Genomic DNA, 23606 nt, shown 5'->3' with positions numbered 1-23606 from the left:
GGACTCACAGCACTCACATTCCTCCCTGACCCCCCCCAAACTCTCCCCAGCCTCCTGCCCTTCTCCGTGCCCTCTGTTCCTGCTCCTGCACCATCAGCCCCTGCACCTCCCCTAGAGCCCCTCGGTCCCAGTCAGGCCCTGCTCCCCTTTCCCCCTCCAGCTCCAGCCCCCATCACCTCTGTTGTCTCACACCACCCTTCGCTGCTCGGCTGAGGGGAGGCCCTTGCCACAGCTGAGGCAGTTGTCACAGATCACAAGAGGTTTGAAGGTGGCAAGGATCTCTGGAGATCACCTAGTCCAAGCCCTTGCTGCTCAAAGCAGGGCCAGCTTATAATAGGTTGCTCAGAAATCAGTCTATGCAGGTTTTGAATGTCTCCAAAGACTCCACAACTCCCCTGGGCAACCTGTGCCAGTGTTTGAGCACCCTCCCCAATAAAAATGTTTCTTGTATGTGCACCAATGGGTTGACTAGGATGCATACGTGGACTGCCTGCACCGGGACATGCAGCGCAGGCAGCTGTGCTGCTCAAGTCTGTCATAAGGGCTTTTTAAACATAAAACACCCATAAGGGTGTTCTCCAGGGGCTTGCAGCAACCATGCTTTGCCAAAGAGTAGCTCTCTCTTCCCTTCCCCTGTACGCAGATGAGACAAACCCTGCAGATGTGAGAAGGAAAAGGGGACAGGGCAGCTAATGAATCCATGGGGGACAGTTACAGCAATCTCATAGGCTCCTTTGGAAATCAAGATAAAAATGAGGGCTGGAGCAGAGGAAGGCTTCTTTGAGTACCTGGTGGGAAACCCTGGTACCCGGCATGGGAAGGGCACAGCGGCGGGCAGGCAGGCCCCGGGGGGCTGCTGCGAACCATGCCCAGGAGGAGACATTGAGAGAAACACTTCTGCTTCTCACAGTGGCCTCTGTCAGAGCATGGGGAGCGCTGGGGATGGGGAGATGTGCAGGAGAGAATTTGGGAGAGTTTTTGAATCATTTGCACAAATTTTTTAGAGCAGGGGGTTGGACTAGATGATCTCCAGAGGTCCCCTCACCCTCAGCTGCTCTGTGATGCTGTGATTTTCCTGCCATATCCTCCAGCCACAGCTCCTCCTTTCCCATAAACCAGTGACAGACCTGGGCTTAACAAACCCCAGGGCTGCAGAGACAGGAACCAAAAAAGCAATAAACCTCTCCAGCAGCTATGTAAGCATGGAGGGACGAGGCCCTACAATGAGTTGTTCCCCATTGCATCTCCCTCGCTTGCTGTCCAGAGCCCCTCATTTCTCCATGTCCCTTCTCTGTCACACCAGCTGCCCCACGTCTGGTCAGGTGTCTGTGGGACACCTTGGTGGCATTCCTGAGGGTTGTCCCTGGATTAGGTGCCCTAGGTCTGCTTGGTTTGAAAAGGCTTTGCTGGGTGCTACCAGCTCAGCCAGCAAAACCATGGACAGGAGAATGATTTGGATGCAGTACGGACAAGGGCTCAGCTGATGCCTGTCAGACCCAGGCTGTGGAGAGCCCAACTAAAGGAAGAGAAATCCAAGGGAGCTGCAGCTCACCCACCCTTCTCCAGGGCTGGAAGCAGATGGTCGGCAAGGTCCCTTCAGAGGAAGCCTTGCTGCGGAGCTGGGGACCATGGGGCATCCTGCTTGATGGAGCAGGCTTTGGAAGCTGCTGTATTTTTACTGGCATTCAGGACAATTCAGCTCTGCTGGCCAAACTGGAGGGTGAGAGCTGTGCACCAGCAATGGGCAGCAAAAGTCATAGCTGGGATCTGTGCAAAGGGGAGGCGAATCCTCTCACCAGCTCTGCCCACGGGGGAAGGAGTTTGAAAGAAGGCAACCTTGTGATGGCAGGTCTGTATATGAAAAGGTTCCCAGGGTGCCAAGCACCCGTCAGTAGGGCCAGCAACAGTGAGATCAGAGGGGCCTGGCTCAGCTGCCTACCCAAAACCCCAGGCTGAACCAAGCCACAAGCTGGGCAGGGTGCCAGCCCTTGACAGCAGCCCCAGCCCAGAGCGAAGGGGAGGACTAAGGCAGGGGAAGATCATACAGCTGCATCTTTACGCGCATCCCTCAGGATGCTGGGTAAAAGAGCAATAGTAGTTTCTGAAGTCCCACGCACCGAGTCTGTGCAGGGAGATGTGCGGGCATGTCGTCTATTCCCACAGCTATTAGAGGACCCCAGGAGATCCAGGGTGACCCCAGGTTCTAGGAAAGCCACATGTAACCAGGGCTTTCCTGCAGTGAGTGACCCATGCCAGCCTCAAGGTACAGACACCTGACAGCAGGTACTCGCTCTTCAAAACCAGCACTGGACAGCAATCTCCCCTCAAGGACTGCTAGACACGAGTCAGCTGCCCAAACACAGCTGTTTTCAGTGCTGCTGGAGATGCCCTGGGCTACATGAGACAGTCCTGGGGTGGCAGATGTTACACAGGACCCACAACAAGTCCCACCCCTCCGGAGCAGCAGAGGGGGTTCTGGGACACCTGCAACAGCATCACCGTATTCCTGTGACTGAATTGTGCCTGGGGCTGTGTCCAGGCTGTGTCCCCTGATCCCTGGGGCTGAGATACAACCCAATGCAACCCAAAATGGTGGGATTTTTGGAAGCATATTCCTTTAAATTAAACATCCCTTCTACCTAAACATAAAGCCATTATCCGTGATACTAACAGAGTGCCTACACATAGGCCGTTACTTGTGTTATTAAGAGTGTCTTCTTGTACAGCTTGAGCTCCAGCTCTGTCCCCCACTCACCAGGTCCCATGCTCTATCTGATACGTTTACAAAGCACGCGGGACTCAGCCCAGCTGCTTTTGGATGCTCTGAAAGGGCGGCCTCCCTCTGAGCAGTCACCCTCGGGTCCCATTAGTGGGGAAAACCAGGTAGCTCAGAGCATGCAGCACGTCAAACGCCACCCATCAGAACCGCAGTAGGAGACCAACTGCCCCAGGAGACAAACCCTACTCTAAATTTGCCTTTATTTCTCCGTTGGCCATAAACAGAGTCCAGGCAGCCAGCTCACATGCAGACATCTGTATTTTCTTGGGTGAGCCCCCTTGAGTAAGCTGCCTTGCTAAACAGATTTCTGAACTTGCTCGCTCGTGGAGCAAGGCTTCTAGTGAAAGACAAACAGTGTGATTTGGAGCTCACTGACAATTTTGGAAAGTCAAGTCAAAGTGAAAATAAATGCTGTGAATTTTTGATCGAGTTGAAAAGTCAAAATCATTTCATCAGGGTCGAAGAAAATACTTTCATTTCATTAGGATTAGACAAAATTAGACAAAACCAGCATTATAAAAAAATCTTCTGGATTAGAAGAAATCTAATATAAAAAGAATAGTAATGAAATATGTTGAAATTAAACAACTATATTTCTTCCAGGATAAAGCAAAATGGATTCATAGAATATTTACGGGCTATTAAATATACTTTTTTCATCCCCCAAAATGAGTTCTGATTAACAAAGCTTTCATGAGACTAATTCTAAATCTAGTGTAAACTCTGAGTGCGTATCTTCCCCGGGTGGTCCTGGAGAGACAGAGTCACAAGCCTTGCTGCTCTCCAGGTTTTCCACCCTTGTGGGAAGAAAGTGGCAGCAGAAGTCTCCCAGGAGATCCCCCCTTCCCGAGACTCTTCTTGTTGGAGACCCCCAGCTTTAGAGCAGGGTGGCTTTCACGGCGTTGAGTGCCTGGGATGCAGGAGGCTTCTCCGAAGGAAGCTCAGGCTGGACAGGTGCCGGCACACCCGTTAGCAGCGAGCTCGCTAGAATCATGGAATCACAGAATCATAGAACTGTTTAGGTTGGAAAGGACCTCTGAGATCATCGAGTCCAACCGTTACCCTAACTGCCTGGCCCACCTCTAAGCCATGGCCCTAAGCACCACATCCACACGTTTTTTGAACACTTCCAGGGACTGTGATTGCACCACTGCCCTGGGCAGCCTGTGCCCGTGCCTGACCATGAAGAAATTTTTCCTAACATCTAATCTAAATCTCCCCTGTCACAACTTGAGCCCATTTCTTCTTGTCCTATCACTTGTTACTTAGGAGAAGAGACCAACAGAGTGAGCCTCGATCCTGCCTCCACAAATAATATGGGGCAATGTCCTCACTGCTCTGACTCAGTTTCCCCTCATACGTTTTGCCTCCTCAACAATTTCAAGGTCTTTAGATAAACTCAATCCTCTCCGGAGAGGACTGGGCAATAAAGAGAGGCAACTAAAAAAAGTGACGGGGAGAGATTAAATGCATTGCAGCATCTCTATGCTGCAGGAAGAAACACCTCCAGCAAGCCTTTGTTGCACTACCGGCAGGCCCCGCGCAGAGCACAGCCCGACACCCGAGGTAACGGGGGCTGGCTCAGTTCTTAGCTGGGATTGCTCCCACAAAGCCACCAGAACATAATGACAAAGGGACGGGCAGAGCAGGGATGAAAGAACAGAGGCCTGGGGCTGCCAGGCTCCTGATACAGAGGGCTGTTGGCATGGCAACAGGCTGAAAAATCCCCCAATAGGATAGAACATAAGTAATTTAATATATAATAAATACAAATAGATGAAATGTCATTTATAGATGGCATTACTCACTACATGCCTGCCTGCCTCCCATTAATGGGAAAGGCAGTTGGTCCTCCTGGGGCAGCCCCTTCCCCGGGCACGCTGCGAGGCGTGTTGCTGCGGGATTGTCCCCCCTGTCGTGCCACACTGCCACACGCTGCTGGCCCTTCTCCAGCGCTGCCCTCCCAGGCTCCTGCTCTCAGCCAAATCCCAAAATCCCTCCCAGCGGGAAGCCCCCCGTCCTCGCTGTCCCCACCTCCTGCTTTCCATCCCAACCTGCCCCGGTTCTGCTTTGCCTCTTCAATCTCTCAGCTGAGATAACTGCACCTTGCAAATTCTTTTATGCCCCCTCGGCCCGGGAAACTCCGACCGGAGCTCGCAGGTGTCAGAGAAGCCAGTCAGACAGTGCACCGGGAGGCTGAGTGAACACCCCGGGAATTAAATCTCCGTGGGTATTTTTAATTCCCCTCCTCTGTGGCCCTATCTGGGTTTTATTTTTAAAAGACCTAATAACACACTGCCAATAGTGACCCCTTTTCTTCTATTTCCAAGCAAATGAGAAGTAAACACTATCTTCAGTGCCACTAAAATCCTGTTGAGAGGGAGAGACAAAAGCAGTTCAAGGAACTAAAAATTGCACAAGTAAAAGCTTATTTTGTATTTTGTATCTCAGATTCTTTGACTGCTTTAATATTTTTCCCTGTGGAGTCTCTAAGGAACAGGCAAAAACCAGAGAGGTGCTTTTTTAAGGCACAAATTGCCAGCAATCCCTGCACAAAACACACCCCACCCCAACACTGAGGAGTCCTGAAATTAGCAGAAGAGAACTTTTCATTAAAAAAGGGCGTATTTAGGTACTTTGATTCAGTCACCGAACTTGGACTCTAAAGGGAAATCAATGTGGATTGAACCATGATGGGGATCTGAGGAGGTGAAAAGGGTGGCAAACTAAAAATAGTGCTAACTGTTTATTTGGATCACATCAAAACATCTTATTCCAGGCAAAATGAAGTCACTGGAGAAAAAAAAAAATGGAATAATTGATTGGAAAGGAGCAACCTCTCTGCTTAACAGAGATGATTTTTTTTTTCCCTCTTAAACAAAAAGTACCAAAATTAAAATACAGTTTTGAAATGAAAGCTCAGAAAATTTTATTCCAAAAATGCTGAAACAAAACATTTCAGCCTTTCTGGAACAGGATGTTTCCTTTTGGAAGTGTCATGATAAAAACATGAGGGAATTTGTTCTTTTTTTGGCATCAATCCTTCCTTCCTGTGTACTTCACACCCCAATCTGCCGCCTTTGATCTCAACCTAGGGGTGGTTTCAGCCCCTCTGAAAACCCATTTTGCAGCCATTTCTCCACCACTCTGCCTCCCCCTGACTTTGCAGCATCTCTCGCTGGACCAACGCCGCCTGACTGCACCCCACAGGGCAGCAGCAGATGCCCCCACTACAGGCGTTCCCACCGGCACCCATGGCACCCCAAGGGACCAGCTCCGCAGAGCCCTCGCAGCCGAGCGCCTGGCTGTCCAGCGAGGAGGGTCAGCAGGACAGCGGGAAGGGCTGCGCCTTACCAGGCTGGAGTTAGCAACATTGGTGTCATCCTCGGGCATCGGCAGGTAGATGGCCAGTGCAACACAGTTGGCAAAGATGGTCAGGAGGATGATGATCTCGAAGGGTCTGAGAAGAAGTGTTAAGGAGTGGAGACAGGAACGAAAAAGCAGGTACAGCCCTGCCCTGCCCTGCCTGGGTATGCGTGGGGAAACCTCACTGGGGAAACAATCTCCCACTGGGGCAAAGAACCAGAGAGCAGTCAGACTTCACCCTCTGCACATCCTCAGTTGCTGCCCATTTCTGAGGTCCCCGGGGAGGGAGGGAATGGGCCAGGATGAGACGCAGGGCCTGGACACTCAGGGCGTAGCTGCTGGAGAGGGGCAGCTTTGGCACAGGACGTATGGGGAGGGGGCACAAACTGAAAGGCTGCAGTGAAGGAATAACAAGGGGATGGGAGAACTGGTAGTTTCCCCCTCATCGTCTTTCAGTGAATCATCCTGAAGGGTCAGGACTCTCTTGCATAATGTAGGCACTTAACCAAAGCATCACCCGGCTGGCCCTGGCTCCCTCTGTACTCGGCGTCCATGAGGGTGACACTGCTGAGCAACAGATCTCAGGTGGGCTGTGTCTCCCTGACTAGAAGGTATCTAGGGGCAAGACAGCTCAGCCAGGGTCTTCTCTAGCAGGACATCCAGCTGCTAACGCCCCTGCAGCCTCAGTGCCCCAGTGCTGGAAGTGCTCCTTTGACTGTCCCCAGGACTGCCGCGGGCTGGGAGTAACTGGAGTGCTCAGCCTGAGCTGCGTCCCACTCCCTAGAAGGTGGAATTGTGCTGTTTGGGCCCTGTGACATCTCTGAACAAACAGGGTGACTTGCTATTTCCCCCTGAAGACCCTAGGACAGGCGTTTGGTCACTCCCAGGCTCGGGCTGCTGTCACTGCTTTGTTAGGCCACTGAAACCTCATGGTCAAGCTTCAGCTATCATGTTCCTGAAGTCCCAAAAGAGCCCAAACTCTGGCTCCAGGACCTTGTCGACAGCCAGGCTCTCACCCCAGGGACCCCACTCTGTTCCTCCCAGCATGGTCCCAACCTGCCACCCTGTGGTGCCCTGGGAGTGCAGCAGACATCTGGTCAGAAGAAGACAGCCATCATCTTTTGCTGCCCCTAATGCTGGTCACATCCAGGCCCTGCTGCAGCTCTGAAGCGCTTGTGCCTAGCCACCGCACCACGCAGCTAGGCACATACCTAAAAGCAAAGGAGTCTGTTCCACTCGTCCTAGCGGCCTCGTGCTGCCAGAAGACAGCTGGGTACAGCATGACACAAAAACCTACAATAAACATTTCTGGTCACAAAGCTAGTCTCAATGTTTCCTGGCCAATAATGTGTCTTGATGAATGCATCTCAGTTGTCCCTGATCCACTTGCCTTGCCTGCACCCCTGGAAGCCACTGAAACTAAAAGCAGATGGAGGAAATTAAAATGTTGGTCCAGCTGCCCATGGGGCCAGACCCACCTACAGTGTAAATCAACAAACACTCCCCTCCAGCCCCTTCTCCTCTCCGTTGTCCTACCAGCCAACATCCACACACAGCCAGCATCTACCACCGTAAACTGTTCTGAGGTCTCTCATCCCCATCCCCACCTGTAACCACCAACCTGCCATCATGGGCAAACCGGTAAATCTCATCCAGCAGGTACAGAGGTTCCAGTACAAGACAGGATTTCCCAGCATCCCCATCTCACTTTGGGTAGACCTTCCAAAGGAGAACAGCTCCCAGGAACACGCTCTGTGGTAACACCTACAGCTCAGCCATGCAGACTGATGCCACTACAGAGCCCAGCACAGCCCTCAAAACTCAGTACCCCAGCAGAGAGGCCCTGCAGCCATCCTGATACTTCCCTATGCCACGGTTAATCAACTGATTAGCTCAGCTTTCCAGATAATTACGCTGAGGCCTGCCTTGGGCTGCGGTGGCCATACCACTGTCCAACCCAGCATCACAGGGCAAGGGACACTGTCCTGGTTTAACCCCACCGCTAAGCACCACACAGCCGCTCGCTCACTCCAGTCAAATCTGTCATTATCTCAAACCCTTCGAGCCCCACGTTGGGTTTAACACCGCAATGGACTCCTCCCCTTGCCCCTGCTCCGGCCTGGACTCATGCACAGACTGCAGTCCCTAATTTCTAGGAAGAAAATTAGCTCTATCCCAGCTGAAACCAGGACAGGTACCCAGGGAGCATTCTCTCCATATTGGTCTGCTGAGCTGGCTGAGTGCTGTCAGTTGTGTCCTATGCTTATCACAGTTATTTTGCCTTTTCTGGACCCTTCTGTCCATCAACTTGATGACACTTTAAAAACTAAAGTCAGCTGGAAAAGCTATTCCCCTCTGTGTTCCAGGTAACGGGGCAGAGCCCAGGGGTTAGAGGCTTCCCTGCCGGCTCTGACAGGGTGAGGTGAACGTTGCCAACACTCATCCCAGTCTCCACGTGGTTGCGATGGTGGAGGGGTGCAGATACCGTTCAGCATCACGGAGCAAGTTGGAGAGAGCTGTGGAAAGAGGAGCAGGAATCCTGGTTCGGGGCCTGCCACATTAGCCACTGACGTGCAGAAGGGAAAGAGCCTTTGCCCATCCCCCTGCTCTGGGAAAACGGCCACATACTTATTTCCTCCTCCTTGAAGATGTATCTTGTAACTGGAGCTGGAATCAGCTTGCTGCTTGCAAGTCTGTGAGTCTGGCACTGTTATTAGGTAGAAATTCGGTGGGACAGATTGAACCAAAAAAGAGGCATGTAGCATCACTGGACATGGTGTCTCTGCCTCTTGCCACTGAGCCTCAACACCCTCCTCATCTCCTTGTCCTGCAACCTCACTTCTTTCCTTGAAGTCCTCCCGGCTGCAAAACGAACCTGGAATACCAGGGTGACACCACAAAGCTAGACATGTCCCAACAACCATCAACTTGCTGGGCTAGCTGTCGAGCACACAACACCCAGCAATTTGCAGAGTATCCAGATTTCCTCGTGCTAACAAATGTGGGTTTTGAGATGTGAGCAAACTTCAGCATAAAACCCCCTCTGCCTCAAGCCAGCCTGACTTTCACCCACCCCAGGCTGAGGGTACCCAGATGCCAGGTATCCCCATAGAAAATGGTCACAGCTAATCTCCCCTTGGCAGCTTGCCTGGCCCTGAAGCCTGTAAGAACCTGCAGGAACTGGAACGACCCTGTCATGCCTTGCAAACCCTGATCCCTGAACGAGGGCAGCCAGGTGCATTTGGGTATAAATACAGCCAGGCGCAAGAGAGGCGCTGGAGAAACCCAAAGCCCTGGATCATTTGTCCCGCACAGGTCAGAACCACCTGCACCTGCACCCATCCTGGTGGGACACCCACCTCTCCCCTCCACGCTCCCCTTCCAGGGCACCAACGTGGGCAAGATCCCCACTGTGCTACGCACTCTCTCTGGCACGCGTTGGCCCAGGAGGAGGAATGTGTTTGAGCATGTTGGAAGATGTAAGTCCTATTTCCAGCTCTTCCCCTGCCACTAGGGTATACGCACAAGTTTCTTGCATACTCAGTGCTTATTTAAGACAGAGACACAGTTCCCTTCCATGTGCTTGAAGAACAACCCAGTCCTCAATCCAGAAAAGCAGAAACGGAGAATTCCCCAGTTGTGGCTCTGCTCCCTCTCCTTGAAGGACAGAGAGCCCCTTTGCAGTGAAGGAAGAAGGGCTCAAAATCCATGGCGAGCAGAGCACCACAGAGGTGTGAGCGTGCCCCGAGTGCCGGCAGACGGGCATCACGGGCTTCGAAGAAGACGGCATCTCTGGCAGTGCGGGGGCATGGTTTTGGTGTTCCCATGGCACTACGTGTACAGCAACACAGCCAGCCTTTCTGAAGGGCAGGGCCTGGCCCCGCAGCCCTTAGGTGACCAAGCCACCTCCAAGAGGAGCAAAGCCTAGCCAGGGCTGGGATGATCCTGCCAAGGCCAGGGGCGTGCAGATAGGTTTAGCAACTGAAATGAGAAGAGTTGGGGTGGAAGAACTAGATTTGCCGGAAGCATCCCCAAATTCCATCGCTTTTGCTTGAGCACAAACATTTTGCTGAAGCCAAGGTGAAATGTTTCATCTCTCATCCTGTTCCCCTCCATAAAATACAGGTGAACAAGGCGATATCTAATGGTCTAACGGCAGAAACATGACATTTTGGTGTTTTTGAGCTATAAAACCCCAGTGAAAAGATGGCCAATTGAAGAGCAACCACCCAACCCCCATTCCTAAATTAAGCCAGAGGCACAGAGAAATACTGTCCCTCTGAACAGTGTCACTACCAAAAGCCTTCACCTGTGACAGCAGTGCCAGGGAGGGACGGGAAGGGGGGGCTGAGAGGACAATGGTGTCGGCAAGGATTTGGGGGATGCTGGCCAGCCCCCCCCAGGGCAGGGAGCAGCTGTGAGACCAGGCAAGCGGTGACACACACAAAGAGCCATCCCAAGCAGCTCGCCATGACCTCACTACCCACCCCCAAACCTCTCCCCTGGGGTAGCCTGTTGTCCCCAGCCCCATCCCAGCTCCCACTCCCCCAGCCTGGCCCTCCTCCTCTGCCTGGCCCCGTCCCCACCCTGGCATGGGCACTGTGCCCCCTCCTCACATGCCAAACCCTCTCCACTCCCGGCAGGCATTCCCGTTTCCACCCAGCACAGCTCCTGCCAGCACAAAACGTGTTCACTCCTACAAGTCCCTTGCCACCCAGGCTGTCCCTGCCTGTCCCCTGCCACCCTACCGAAGGTCCCCATGGCCTGACCCACTTCTCAGGCTCCGCTTCCCCCACAAGCCTATTCATGCCCCCAGTTTGCACAGCCATCCTACCACGACTCCCCGAGCACCTCGTTGCCTTTTACAGACCTGGTGAGACAGCCAGCACAGGCTTGAAGCGGGCCGACAGCTCTCCTGCCTGCAGCCCACGGGGTCCTGCTCCCCAGCACCCCTGCTCACAGGCACCCACACGGCTGCGCCCAAGCCCGCGCAGCCAGAAGGATACTTCCACTCCACGATGCTGATGCACGCCTTCCGCAGCGGGTTTTGCAGGGTTAAACAGAACAGAGCCCTGGCTGGCCGGGGGGCTGCTGGCGGCACCGGTTTCTTGGACTTCTCCTTCTGTTGCCTCTTTTTCACATCATCCTGGGGAGAAGTAGGCTCCATGGTGTTTCTCCCCTAGCCGTTTCTCCCCCTCCTGCCCCACGGCCAAGCCCCCCTTCCCCAGGTCCCAGCCAGCTGGAGCTCCTCTGGATCTCCCTTCTTGCAGAGTCCGTCTCCTCCGCGCACCGGGGGAGGCGGTGGGAGAGTGGGGGCTGGAGCTTGCACTCGCATGTACAAACACACAAAGCACAAGTTTAAATTTAGATCCCGGCCTGGCTCCCGGGTGCTGTCACAGCTCCTGAGGCAGCAAAAGGGCCCCTGCAGCTGTTGCTTCTTTACGCGGCACATCGAGAGGCGGGCGAGTGCTTTGCATGCCACCGACCCGGGCTGGGGGTGGGAACAGGCTGCCTGGCGCTGGGCACACCATCTCCGAAGGAAAAGCACCTTTGTCCCAGGTCAGCTCTTTCCCCAGCTCCCCTGGCAAGCCGGGCTGGAGAACCCAACTCCGGCTGGTTCCCGAAGAAGGTTACCCCACAAACTGATCAGTCCCCTTTCTTTGCTGGATTTCACATTCATTTGGTGCAAACTGCTCAGCTGAGCCCTGGACCCTGTGATCCTGCGGCTGTAGGGCCTCTGGGGCTGGGTGCATCTCATTGACAGGGACATGGACCCCAACCTCAGAGCTCCAGGGAAGCATGGCGAGTCTGAGAAGTGCTCTGGCTTGCTTTTCTGGAGGGGCAGAGGAAACCCTGGGCTGGCACCGGTCACTCAAACATCACTTTGCTCAGCCTCACCTCCCCAGTCCTGCTTGCAGGGTATGGAGGATGCCTGGGGATGCAGGAACCCAACGAGCCTCGGCTGGATTGTGTCCTGGCAAGTCCAGCTGGGCTTGGGAAAGCCCAACTGGATGAATGGTATGAACAGTTACGGTAACTCCTGAGCTGGAAGGCAGGCAGGGAGAGCGGCAGGTTATCAGCACCTCTTCACAGCAGGGGAAACTGAGGCACCAGGAAGGGTTGCTCTTGGGGTTTTCCTGGGGTTTCCTGCACTGAGTCAGCAAAATAATTGCAGCGATCTTATTAGTTACAGTTATGTCCCACAGCAAATGGTATCCCTGTCCGACAGGGACGTACGGGCTAATGGGACTGACCAGCTGCGCCCCAGTCAGCCCCCTGCATCCCAGGGAGCTGCTCCACCCACTGCACCACGCTGCCTTGCTCAAAGCTTCCTCTCCTTTGCTTTGCAGGGTCATGCCACTGTGGAGGCAAATTGCTTTGCAGCTGTGCAGCAGGCTGGGTCGAGGGCCAGGAGGGCCACAGCGCCGAGGGAACCGATCGCTCCCAGCCCGGCAGGGAGAAAGCACGGGAGAGCAACTCCTGCAGCCGCTGCAGCCAGTTTTGATGCACTTTGGAGGAGGGGGTCCTCGATTGTAAAGGGGTTAGATTAGTAACCTGCCCCCTTCTACACCACTCTGGTGCATTTTGTGCAAATCAGAGTCAAATCGTTCCTGCTGAGGGCTCCAGCCCTGTCTCGGTGTGAGGCAGGTCCAAGCATTTCTCATTTAGTCCTCGTTCTTCACCCTAAACCCCTGGTGAAAGCCGTATTTCTGCTGCTGCCTGGGCAGCAGAACCTGTCCCAGGGACAGCAGGGACGCGGGGCCCATCTAGCGGCGAGCTTGAGAAGAAACATCTGGCGCTTGACTCGCCCTGGAAAAGTCTCAGAGGAAGAGGGCAGGGTGTGCGAGCCCGGCCGAGCCGAGCCCAGCCGAGCCGAGCCGAGCCCAGCCCAGCCCAGCCCAGCCCGGCCGAGCCGAGCGCAGCCGAGCCGAGCCGAGCCGAGCCGAGCCGAGCCGAGCCGAGCCCAGCCCAGCCCAGCCCAGCCCAGCCCGGCCGAGCCGAGCGCAGCCGAGCCGATCGCAGCCGAGCCGAGCCGAGCCCAGCCCCGCCCAGCCCAGCCCAGCCCAGCCCAGCCGAGCGGCGCTGCCTGCAGCCGGGCGGCAGCGGGAAGGGGGGGCCGTCCCGAGCTCGGCCCCGCTCCCGCCCGCTCCCGGCATCGCGGCCCCGCCGGGAGCTGCGGCGGCGGCGGGCGAAGGCCTGGCTGGGGGGGGCCGCCTTTGGATGGGGGGAGCAGCGCCCCCTCGCCGCGGGCGCAGGCGGCTGCGGGAGGGCCCACGGGCGTTCGCGAGGCGGCGTGGGCGCGGCCAGGCCCGCGCGGGCACGCGCGTGTGCGTGAGTGTGCGAGGGGTCTCTGCCGGGGCGCCCGGGTGCCGGAGCCGGGGGGCGCGGGCGGCTGCGGGGCGGGCGGCACTGCACGCCCGTCGGTGCACGCGTGCACACGTGGGGAGGGGCGTGCGTGTATTTTTCCCACTCGAGGACTAAGGGACCTTCATTCTGATCGGCCAGAGAGGGGAACGGGCTGAGGCCACCGGTGCTGTTTGTGTTTTTGTTGGTGCTGAGTGTGTATGTCTTAATCTGTGTGGCCAGCCATATGGAGATGTGCATTTTCTGTATATATACAGGTATGCGTTATAGATGTGTCGGTGTCTCTGTGTGCGGGAGCCCGTGTGTGTGCACCCTTTGGGAACCCCTGCTCAGCCTCGCTGCTGCTGGGACCCAGCCTCACGGAGCTGCGGCAGCGTTCAGCAGCCCCCAGCAGGGACGTGTTTCATTTGCAGAGTTTACTTCCACAACCCCCGATCTTTTCTTGTCGAGTGTGCCCCTCGGAGATGCAGGCATGGTCTTAGTGTTTAGGTAGACAGAAAGCATCCCTTTACCAGGGCTGAACCCACCAGCCAAAACCCCAGATAAGAAGGTTTGTTCAAATGCCCAAATAGATGGAAAAGACCTCCGCTGAAGACAATGACAAGGTAGGGCTTTCACTCAAGTTTTTTTGAGTTTTCTCAAAAACCTCATGGGCACCAGTGTGTAAAATAACTCTGCCTTGAGTTACTTAACGAGAGAGTGAAGTCTGCTGGGTCATGGGAGGGGAAAGAGCCACCGTCTGCCCCGTAGCTGGGAAGGGGGTCTTCTGGCAAGGCTACTTGGAGCTTTTTTTTTTTTTTTTTGATTCAGCCATCTAAACAAACATGCCTTTCATAGTTGGTTTATACATTCACATAAGACAAGAGTTAAAGCATCCCTTTATTGCATAAACATAAAAGCAGTCACTGCTCACCAAGCAGCAGAACAAAGCATGTGAAGAAGCAAACGTGGTTTCAGTGTTGTTGTCTTCCATTTGTACACTGCTCCTGGCTTCAGCCTTCATTTGCAAAAAGGACTTGTAACCTAAATGGCAAAGCATTTCCCTTTCCAACCCAGTATTTCCTCACAGAGATGCTGCCTGCATCTTTCCTAGACAGGGTTTGATTTGATACCTCAAAGGATGATAAGCCATATTCAGCCAGGCCAGATGTCCATACATTTCAGTGCCCTATCTCTCACAGCAGCCAGGAGCAGACGCTCAGATGAATTTAAGGAGCAAGGTCATGTCTCAGCATAGTTGTCCCTCTCTGTCAGCCAACTGTACTACCCACCTCAGCCAGCGACTGTGGCCTAGTTACAAGGCAAGTGCAATTATGCAGGTCTTATAACTAATACAGCATTCATTAATTTTTGTATTTTCTACACTCAGATAAGAAAGAACAAAAGGATGGAAGAAGGTAAGGGAGGGAGGGAAGGAGGATGGGAGGAAGGGAGGGCTGAAGGGGAAGAGAGAAAGAGAAAAAAGAGAGAAACCCTAAACGTTGGTAAGCCCTGTTAGTCAGGACAACAAAATCTTGACAGAGGATTATGCAAGTAAATGGCTGAAACTCCACCTGTAATGTGCTTCTGCTAAGCTTTGTTTCTACTAAGCCGTCAGCCTTTAAGTTCTCTATTTGCATTGCAAAGTCCTCATAGCGGTAACAATAGCCAGCACCCTTTCTACCTTGATAACATGCTGCTTTTAATTCCCCACACCCATCCGTTCTCCCTAGCCTCCGCTCCATACACCCTCACTCTTCACCACTGGTGATCCTGAGAAAACTGTTGCTGCTTGTGGAGTGGTTTAGCAACCCTTGACGTAGGAACTCAGGTTTTTGCCCTTGCAATGGTTTTTCCAGCCATACCTGGAAGAGAAACACATGATGTAATTTGATGAGTTAGATAATGATTGAATTGGTTATAAAAGCAGACTTGGTTAGTCTTTGAGAGTCTTGGGTGAAGAAAGCTGGGCATGAAAGATATGAATGAATGAAAGTTCTGATGAGCTCAATGTAGGGACCTGGGAGAAGGGGGAAGAAACAAAACGGAGAGCTCTGGGAGGGGAGGGAAATTTAGGGAGTTAGAGCAGGTGCTGGGAGCCAGGGCTCCTTGGTTCTCCTTTCAGCTCTAGGAGGACTTGACCAAATAAAGCTTCTCACCCATTCCACTTCCCCCCCCCCCCCGTCAGTAGCAGGATTTTCTTTTGTCTCCTCTGCCCACTCTTCCCCAGTCCCCACTGCAAAGATCCTTACCAGGGACCGAGGCCTTTAGCCTCTTGAGCAATCTTCTTGGCACACTTAATATCATCCTCAATATTATCATCTTGAAATTCTGTAGAGAAGGGAGAAAAGGTCAGTATGGAGGAAAGAGGGGTAGAGGAAGAGCAGGGATAGATGGGCAGAGGGAAAGGTGTTCATCAGGAAGGGTAGGTGGGATACTGAGGAGATGGATGAATAGAAGGACACATGGAGAGAGATGCCCAGAGCAGCTGCTAGGCAGATGTCATGGACAGATCAGGGTGCTTTCATAGAGTGGACAAAGAAAGACTCTTTGTTCTGTCCCACCACTTACTTGAGCAACTGATATGGCAGGCATTCTTGGATCCACGGGTCTTACCATCATCACACCAGTACTTGCTATTGATCTGAAAGATCCCGTAGTCCCTGCTGGGGCCATTGTCATGAAACGCTTTAGTGTTGTAACTGCTCTCATGTTGCACTAGGCAGATCCCTGCAGGAGGAAGAGAGAGCCCAGAGGAGGAACATCAAGGTATGCTCAGGGTAAATAAGAGGAAAGAGATGAAGGGATCAAGGATGAATGAAGAGCTGGAAAAGTAATTAAACTGGTGATATCCTAAGTCTGAGAAATGGATGGATAAATGCTTGGAAGGATAAAGCTCCGGATGGCTATGGTGTGAGCAATAGAAGGGTGCGAGGAAGGGGATGAGGAAGAGAGATGATGAAGTCAAAGGAATGGAGGGACAGAATAGTACTGCTGGAAGATTAGAAAGAAGCTGAGAGGGACAAGGGTGGTATAGGCAAAGAGGTGCAATGGGAGCTCATTATACTCACAGTCAGCTACAGTTTTGCCCACAAAGCCCTCAAAGCCATGCTGACGTAGGATCTTCACCAAGTCACATCGGGGAAGGATTTTTCCCTGGGTACCTGGCAGAGCCAGGCCAAGGAAGACAAGAAGGAAGCCAAAGAGCATTGACTTTCTCATAATGCAGTCCACAGCAAGAAAGTACCAAAGCGACTTGAGCTGTCTGTCTGTCAGGACTGCCTTCAATGCTAGCCTTTTATTTCTGCTCCCAGGAGGAGGAGCCAAGCATGTCTGGGAAGGGTGGGAGGCCTTTACAGTAACGACTCAATAAGGAAGTGGGCCAAAAGCCAAAGACAATTCTTGGAGGATGCCAGTACCTATTTCACCAGCCCTGCGAGGCTGGGGCATGTGCGTGCCACAGACAATCCAGCAAACCCCAGTCTGATTCCAAGGGCCAGAGGTCAGGGACAGAGTTGCTCCAGGAAAGAAATTTAGCGATAGCATTGAGATTGTGGTTATGTTTGCCATAGGAGTTGAGCTGGGATTTACCTATGAGTAAAGGCTGCGATAAGCCCAAGAGTCACATTTACAGTAATGTAAAAGACCGAGTTTACAATTAAATTATAGTTACTTGTGGGTTAGGACCAGCCTTAGGTTTATTCTATTGATGCAATTTAGAATTGTCCTGTGATTTGAGGGTAGGGTTGCTATAGGGACCGTTTTTGGGTAATCTCAAGAACTGAGGTCACCGATGGTTGCTCTAAATGAGGGTTTGGCTACACATGCATTGATTTTAGAATACTATAGTTACCAAATCTTGAGGCAATCACCAACTTGGTGGTTGGGGTTATGGGCACTTCATGGATCAAAGACTGTAGTTACCTTGTGTGGGTGTCATGGTTTAACCTCAGTAGGCTGCTAAGTCACTCGATCTCTCCCCCTCAGTGGGATGAGGGAGAGAATTGGAAGGGTAAAAGTGAGAAAACTCGTGGTTGAGATAAAGACAGTTTAATAAGTAAAGCAAAAGCTGTGCTTACAATCAAAGCAAAATAAAGAATTAATACACTGCTTGCCAGCAGGAAGATGTTTAGCCACCTCCAGGAAATCAGGGCTTCATCATACGTAATGGTTACTTGGGAAGGCAAATGCCATCACTCTGAACATCCCCCGCTTCCTTCTTCTTCCCCCAGCTTTCTCTGCTGAGCATGACGTCATATGCTGTGGGATATCCCTTTGGTCAGCTGGGGTCTGCTGTCCCGGCTGTGTCCCCTCACAGCTCCTTGTGCACCCCAGCCTGCTCGCTGGTGGGGTGAGGAGCAGAAGAGGCCTTGACGCTGTATAAGCACTGCTCAGCAATAGCTAAACCATCCCTGTGTTATCAACACTGTTCTCAGCACAAATCCAAAACACAGCTCCACACAAGCTACTATGAAGAAATTTAACTCTGTCCCAGCCAAAACCAGTACAATGGCTTACTGTTACCCTGGGACTGGGAATGATGTTGTCCTAGAGGCTAGGCTAGGATGGAGGCTTCTCAAGGGCCACATTTCAAGGTATAATCAGTCATTGAGACTGGTAAAAAAGACTTCATGTTTGCCCAGTGAGCTTAGGAGAGGGCACACTAGTAGTTTAGAAGGCAGGACTGGGAGCCATTCTGGCCTATGTTTGTTCCCACTGTGGGAAGTAGCAGTTTACAACCTAGGGTTCTGGCTCTCAGATACCTACTAAATCAGTCATGTAGAGCTTTTTAAGACATTAGCACTCTGGTTCACACACCATTCACATCTCCAATGGCAGACATGTGGACATAGCAAAACGTCAAAGTGCCAGAACACCTCTGTTTGCAGATGCCTCAAAAGAAACTAATTTTTACTGAAATCACATACCGCCAGTGGTGTCTGTTATTAAATAATAAACGAGACATGTTCCAAAGTGGCTAGTGACTGTGGATGCCTCATTCTGGAGGTGTCTTCTTTCCTAGCTTTTTATGCAGTGCTGCTTATCAAAAAGGGCTAAATGTGTCAATCTGAAAACCAATCCCCTTTCAGTTTCTTCATGAAGGAGCCAATACCTCTGGCCAAGCTTAACCTAGAGACATGCTCCTGTCAAAAGCAGCTGTCCTGGGGTGCAGGACACATGGTGATAAAACAGCTTCCTCCTGTGCATAATTGCTTTGTCTATTTGCTTCCTTTTTGGAGAGAATCTTGGTTCCACAGACGTTCCTGGTAAATGTGGAGGAGAAGAGGACAAATCTTCTAGCTGACTGGGAATGACCTTCCAGGTCAGTTCCTGACTGGTACTGGGCCATGGCTCATCTAAACCTAAAGAAGTCCAAAGATTGCACAGAGAGGAGGAAGCTACCAAAAGATGAACCATGCATCACAGAGCACCTCCCTTGCAGACAGGGAGGTGCCAAGACAGTGTCAGGTAAGAATTTATTTAGATACTGGGAATTCAATTGTGCTGGGGAATGAGTGTACAAGAAATGACGTGATTATTAGGATAATTGCAACAGAACACCTCCTTCATATGAGCCGGTGCAAAACATTGTGTTTATGTCCCCAGCAAAAGCTGAGAAGCAAGGATAATGCATTAAGAGAGTTTGGCAGGTTACAATTCTGTTTATTTCTGTGTGTGAGGAGGTGATGAGAAAGTACAGTTCCAACTGTCTTCACATCCTGAGCTTTTGGCCACCAAGGCAGGGATTCAAAGATCCCATTGCAGTCACTTCTGTGGAACCCGGTGCCATTTGCATTGAAAAGCAAACTTCCCATTGGGCTGGAGATATGGAGAGAGTCGGGATAGGATTCAGTTACCAAAGAGCATGTGTCAAGTGTCTTTTGAGATGTCCTGGGTATCTGAAAGTGTCCTCCAGTCACTGACTCAGATATACACAGGTTTCCTGTAAGTACTCTTTCATATCTGACAGATCTGCACAGATGTTTCAGATATCCCGAGCTGTCTCAGATGGCACTAGATGTCAATGTGTAGGCAGTGAACCTTCCCTAGATGTCCTACCTCCAAGGCCTTGCCAGTCTAATCTCTAACATCCCACTTCTGCTCCAAACCTGGGAAATCCAATGTTTAGTTCTCCCTGCTTGTGGTGGGTTAGCCTTGGCTAACGGTCAAACTCTCACCCAGCTGCTCACTCTTTGACCTTCTCGGTGGAGTGGGGAAGACAACAGGAAGAGTGGGAGCAAGAAAGCTCATGGGCTGAGATAAAGACAGGGAGGTTGCTTACCAATCATCACTGTGGGCAGAACAGACAACCAGGGGAAAATTAGCTTTATTTATTTATTTCTTCTGCCCTTTCCCAGACTGAACTTCATGCCTTCGCTGCCGATATCTCTACTCTCCCTGAGCAGCACAGGAGGGATGGGGGAATTACACTTGGTACATAGCGGTTCATGTCTGCTGCTCCTTCCTCGTCACACTTTTCCTCTGCTCTAGCATGGGTTGTACTCGGACTGTGAGAGAATCTGCCCCACCATGAGGCACCTCCTCCTCCCCTTTCTTCTCTGACCTTGGTGTTTCCTCTGTTTTTTCTCAGTCTTTTTTTTTTCTCTTCTCCTCTCCGTGTGGCATTTTCTGCCTTTTCTCAAATACGTTATCACAGAGGTACCACCGGCTTTGCTGACGGGCTCAGCTTTGGCCAGCCCATTACTTTGGGTCCATTTTGGAGCTGGCTAGAACCAGCTGTCCCCAGCACAGGGGCAGCCCCTGGCCTCTTCTCACAGAGAACTGCCTGCAGCCCTCCTGCCAACACCTTGCCATGTAAATCCAATACACTGCTTAACCCAACAAACTCAAGTGCTCTCACGAGGGGTGATAATACCCACTTGTTTCTGTAATATATTCAATTCCCCTCATGCAATGAGGAACAGAAACCTCTATCACATTTAATTATTTCTAAAAATAATATTAGCTGAATCATTGCCATTGGAAAGGACCCCTGAAGATCTTCTCATCTAATCTGTTCGAAGTATTGCTGCTTTCAAAATGAGACCAGGTAGCTCAGCAACATGTCTGGTGAAGGCTTGAAAATCTTTGAGGATGGAGATTACACATCCTTCCTGAGCCCATTTCAGGGCTGCACTGTTCTTGAAGAGAAGGATTTTTTCATTATGTTCTGTTGGTATTTCACCACCAGACTGGTGAGACTGGCTGCCTTGTAGTTCCCTGGATCCTTCTATCCTCCCACCTTTTTGAAGATGGGCATCACATTCGCTTTTTTTACCAGTCACCAAGAACCTCTCAAAGTACCAGTGCTTTCCAGAGATGTTAGAGAGTAGCCACAATGAAATTGGCTATATCCTGTAGCACCTTCAGCGGCATCCCATGGGATATTATGGACTGGTGCATGTCCAGCATCTCTTAAGTCATTCCCACATGGAGCTTCAGCTACTGTGAATAGAATAGAATAGAATAGAATAGAATAGAATAGAATAGAATAGAATAGAATAGAACAGAACAGAACAGAACAGAACAGAATAGAACAGAATAGAACAGAATAAATAGAATAGAATAGAATAGAATAGAATAGAATAGAATAGAATAGAATAGAATAGACTATTTCAATTGGAAAGGACCTACAACGATCATCTAGTCCAATAGCCCGACCACTTCAGAGCTGACCAAAGGTTAAAGCATGTTATTAAGGACATTGTCCAAATGCCTCGTAAACACTGACAGGCTTGGGGCATCAACCACCTCTCCAGGAAGCCTGTTCCAGTGTTTGACTACCCTCTCAGTAAAGAAATGCTTCCCAATGTCAAGTCTACAGTCTGTGTAGCTCTCCAAATCTCACCGGGAGGTGTGGAGACCTGCAAGCAGCTCTTGCCATTGAAGCCCAAGGTACAGGTGGCATGGAGTACCTCAGCCCATCCCATGTCCTAAAAAAAGCATTGGAGTTCTATTATATCTAATAGTTCTATTGTGATTGTGTTTATTCTGTATTAGAATAATAGAAGTGTTATTGCCTATTATGCAAATTCCACTACTGCACTGTTATCTTATTGCAATCCCTTTTCCAGTAATGCAATTTCCTTTAGGTCAGCCATCTAATTAATCATGGCTTTAACAATTGTCTTGTGCATTGACATAAGTCTTTACCTCCTTCCTGTAATGAGTAACTTCTGGCTTGGAGCCTTGCCCAAGCATTGCCCATGTCCACCCTGTACCTGGCAGGACCAAGTCCTGCTCAAAGCTCAGAACTTCCTCCCCTTCCAAGCACTCCGTGTTTCTTCCTGAGACATCAGGGAGAGCATGGCCTGCATGCTGGAGTGTCTTGGTGCACCTGGCAGGAGCTGCGGTGGAAACTCTTCCTCCGTGCACTTGTCTGAGGTTTTCAGATCACTGAGCAACCCTATGGGAAGGAGACCCCAGCCCTCAAGATGAAAAATGCTGGAGACAGGAAATGGTGGTGCCATGGGAGGTTGTCTCCAGGAGAAATTGCTGAGATATCTACCTCACACTGGGCTTCTCATGTCTTCAAGGAAATTCTAGCTATATCACTGCCTGTAAAGAGTTCTCCCCTTTCAGTTTACTGTTAGAAGTAGAATGAGGCAAAACAAAGAAATAATAATGGTTATCTCTGCTTGCTGAGAGAATATTGTTTGGGTGGGCAGGTCACAGACGTAGTTAGAGAAATGGTAGAGCAGAGAGTCACACAGAGGCAGACATGTCACCCCAAAACTGTGAGTTGTACTCTAGCCACTCAGTGAATGCTTCTCCTCAAGATCTTCACAAGTGAGCTTTTTTCATAGATCATCTTTCATACACACTTTCCACAGTATGAGCTGATGGAGGCTGAACTGTCCTGAGACACACACCAGTGATGCACTGCATCGGTGACACTGACCACAGTGATAAACAATGAGTGGCATATCTCCCATACTATGGGAACTCTGGCCTTTGCAGGGCTATCGCACACGTTTTCTCCCACTACGGACCTGATCCAGCCTGTGCCAGAGTTGTGTGATACAGAAGGAAGTGGAGGTTTGGACAGTCCCTAACCGTATCTTCCCTACTGTGGGTAATATTTCTCTTCTATAGACTCTGTCATGAGGCACAGGGACCTCAGAGCAGATCACATCAGTAAAGCCTGAAGCCAAGAAGTCAGTGAGTAGAAGTCAGCCTTTTCCAAGTCATTTGTCACTAGGCCCCCTGCCTCATTCAGCGATGGCCCCACATGCCCCTTAGCCTTCCTTTTGCTGCCCACATACTTCTAGAAACCATTTTTGTTGCCCTTCATATCCCTCAATAGTTTCACTTCCAACTTAGCTTTGGCTTTCCAAATGCCAGCTGCATTTGGGCAATGTCTCTGTATTCCTCCTGGGTAGCTCATCCCTGCTTACACCCTCTGCATCATGTCTGACCTCTTTCAGGATTTTCCTGTTCATCCACAGAGGCTTCCTGTCCCACCTGTGCAGCTTCCCACATATCCGACTGTACCACTCATGCTCTCAGGAGGTCCTCATTTAAGTTTTACAAGCTGTTCGGGGTGCCTTTGCACTTCATGGCAGGAGGAAGAGAGTCTCTTGGAATCACACATCCAAACCTGTACTCTTCCTCTGCCAGAAAGGAAGTGAATTGTTAGTGGTCTGCGCAAATACAGACTTGAGTGGAGAATCATCATCAAATCCTTCCCTAAACCAAGGTTTCAGCTTCCTCAGAGCTCTATTTCCCACAAAATGTTGCACCAATCTACCATGTTTCCTACACAGATGTCATCATCATAGTTCAAAGTTGCAAACAGGTCACCGACTATTTTGCTTTCCTTTTATCCAGCTTTGGTGGTATCTGATGTCACTTCTGTGTTTCTTGCTTAACACTGTAAAGAAACTTCCAGAGGAATTGTTCAAACCACTGTCCATTATGACAACTAGATCATGGTTTTGAGCATTTATGTACACTAATGCAAGCAGCATAAGGTGTAAACTTGAGGCATTAGAAATATGTGTGCATTTCCATGGTTATGATCTTGTTGGGATCATGGACACATGATGGGATTGCTCACATGACTGGAGTGTTGCAATGGAGGGATACAGGCTCTTTAGGAAGGACAGGATGGGAA

General features: G+C 51.1%; 2 protein-coding genes across 2 annotated transcripts in view; both read right to left on the bottom strand.

Moving 5' to 3' along the window:
- The window catches only part of CACNA1S (calcium voltage-gated channel subunit alpha1 S), a 53818-nt gene extending 42506 nt beyond the window's left edge, over positions 1–11312 (bottom strand). Inside the window, exons 1-2 of the mRNA XM_087761766.1 lie at positions 11152–11312; positions 6134–6239 (exon numbers count right to left, since the gene is read on the bottom strand). Coding sequence (XP_087617892.1) covers positions 6134–6239; positions 11152–11312 — 267 coding nt within the window. The remainder of the gene's footprint in view (positions 1–6133; positions 6240–11151) is intronic.
- Positions 11313–14376: 3064 nt separating this feature from the next.
- LOC104011069 (lysozyme C-like) lies at positions 14377–16747 on the bottom strand. Its single transcript, XM_009463277.2, has 4 exons — positions 16561–16747; positions 16061–16219; positions 15742–15820; positions 14377–15354 (listed from the first exon to the last, which is right to left on the bottom strand). Exons 1-4 carry the CDS (start codon positions 16709–16711, stop codon positions 15294–15296), a joined length of 450 nt encoding a protein of 149 aa, XP_009461552.1. The 5' UTR covers positions 16712–16747; the 3' UTR covers positions 14377–15293.
- Between the last annotated feature and the right edge of the window lie 6859 nt (positions 16748–23606).

The sequence above is a fragment of the Nipponia nippon genome, unplaced genomic scaffold (assembly GCF_047370975.1).
Source record: "Nipponia nippon isolate SJK-2023a ecotype South Korea unplaced genomic scaffold, ASM4737097v1 scaffold_25, whole genome shotgun sequence".
Lineage (NCBI taxonomy): Eukaryota > Metazoa > Chordata > Aves > Pelecaniformes > Threskiornithidae > Nipponia > Nipponia nippon.
Note: the sequence above shows the minus strand (reverse complement) of the source record. Positions and strands in the feature narration are given on the sequence as shown.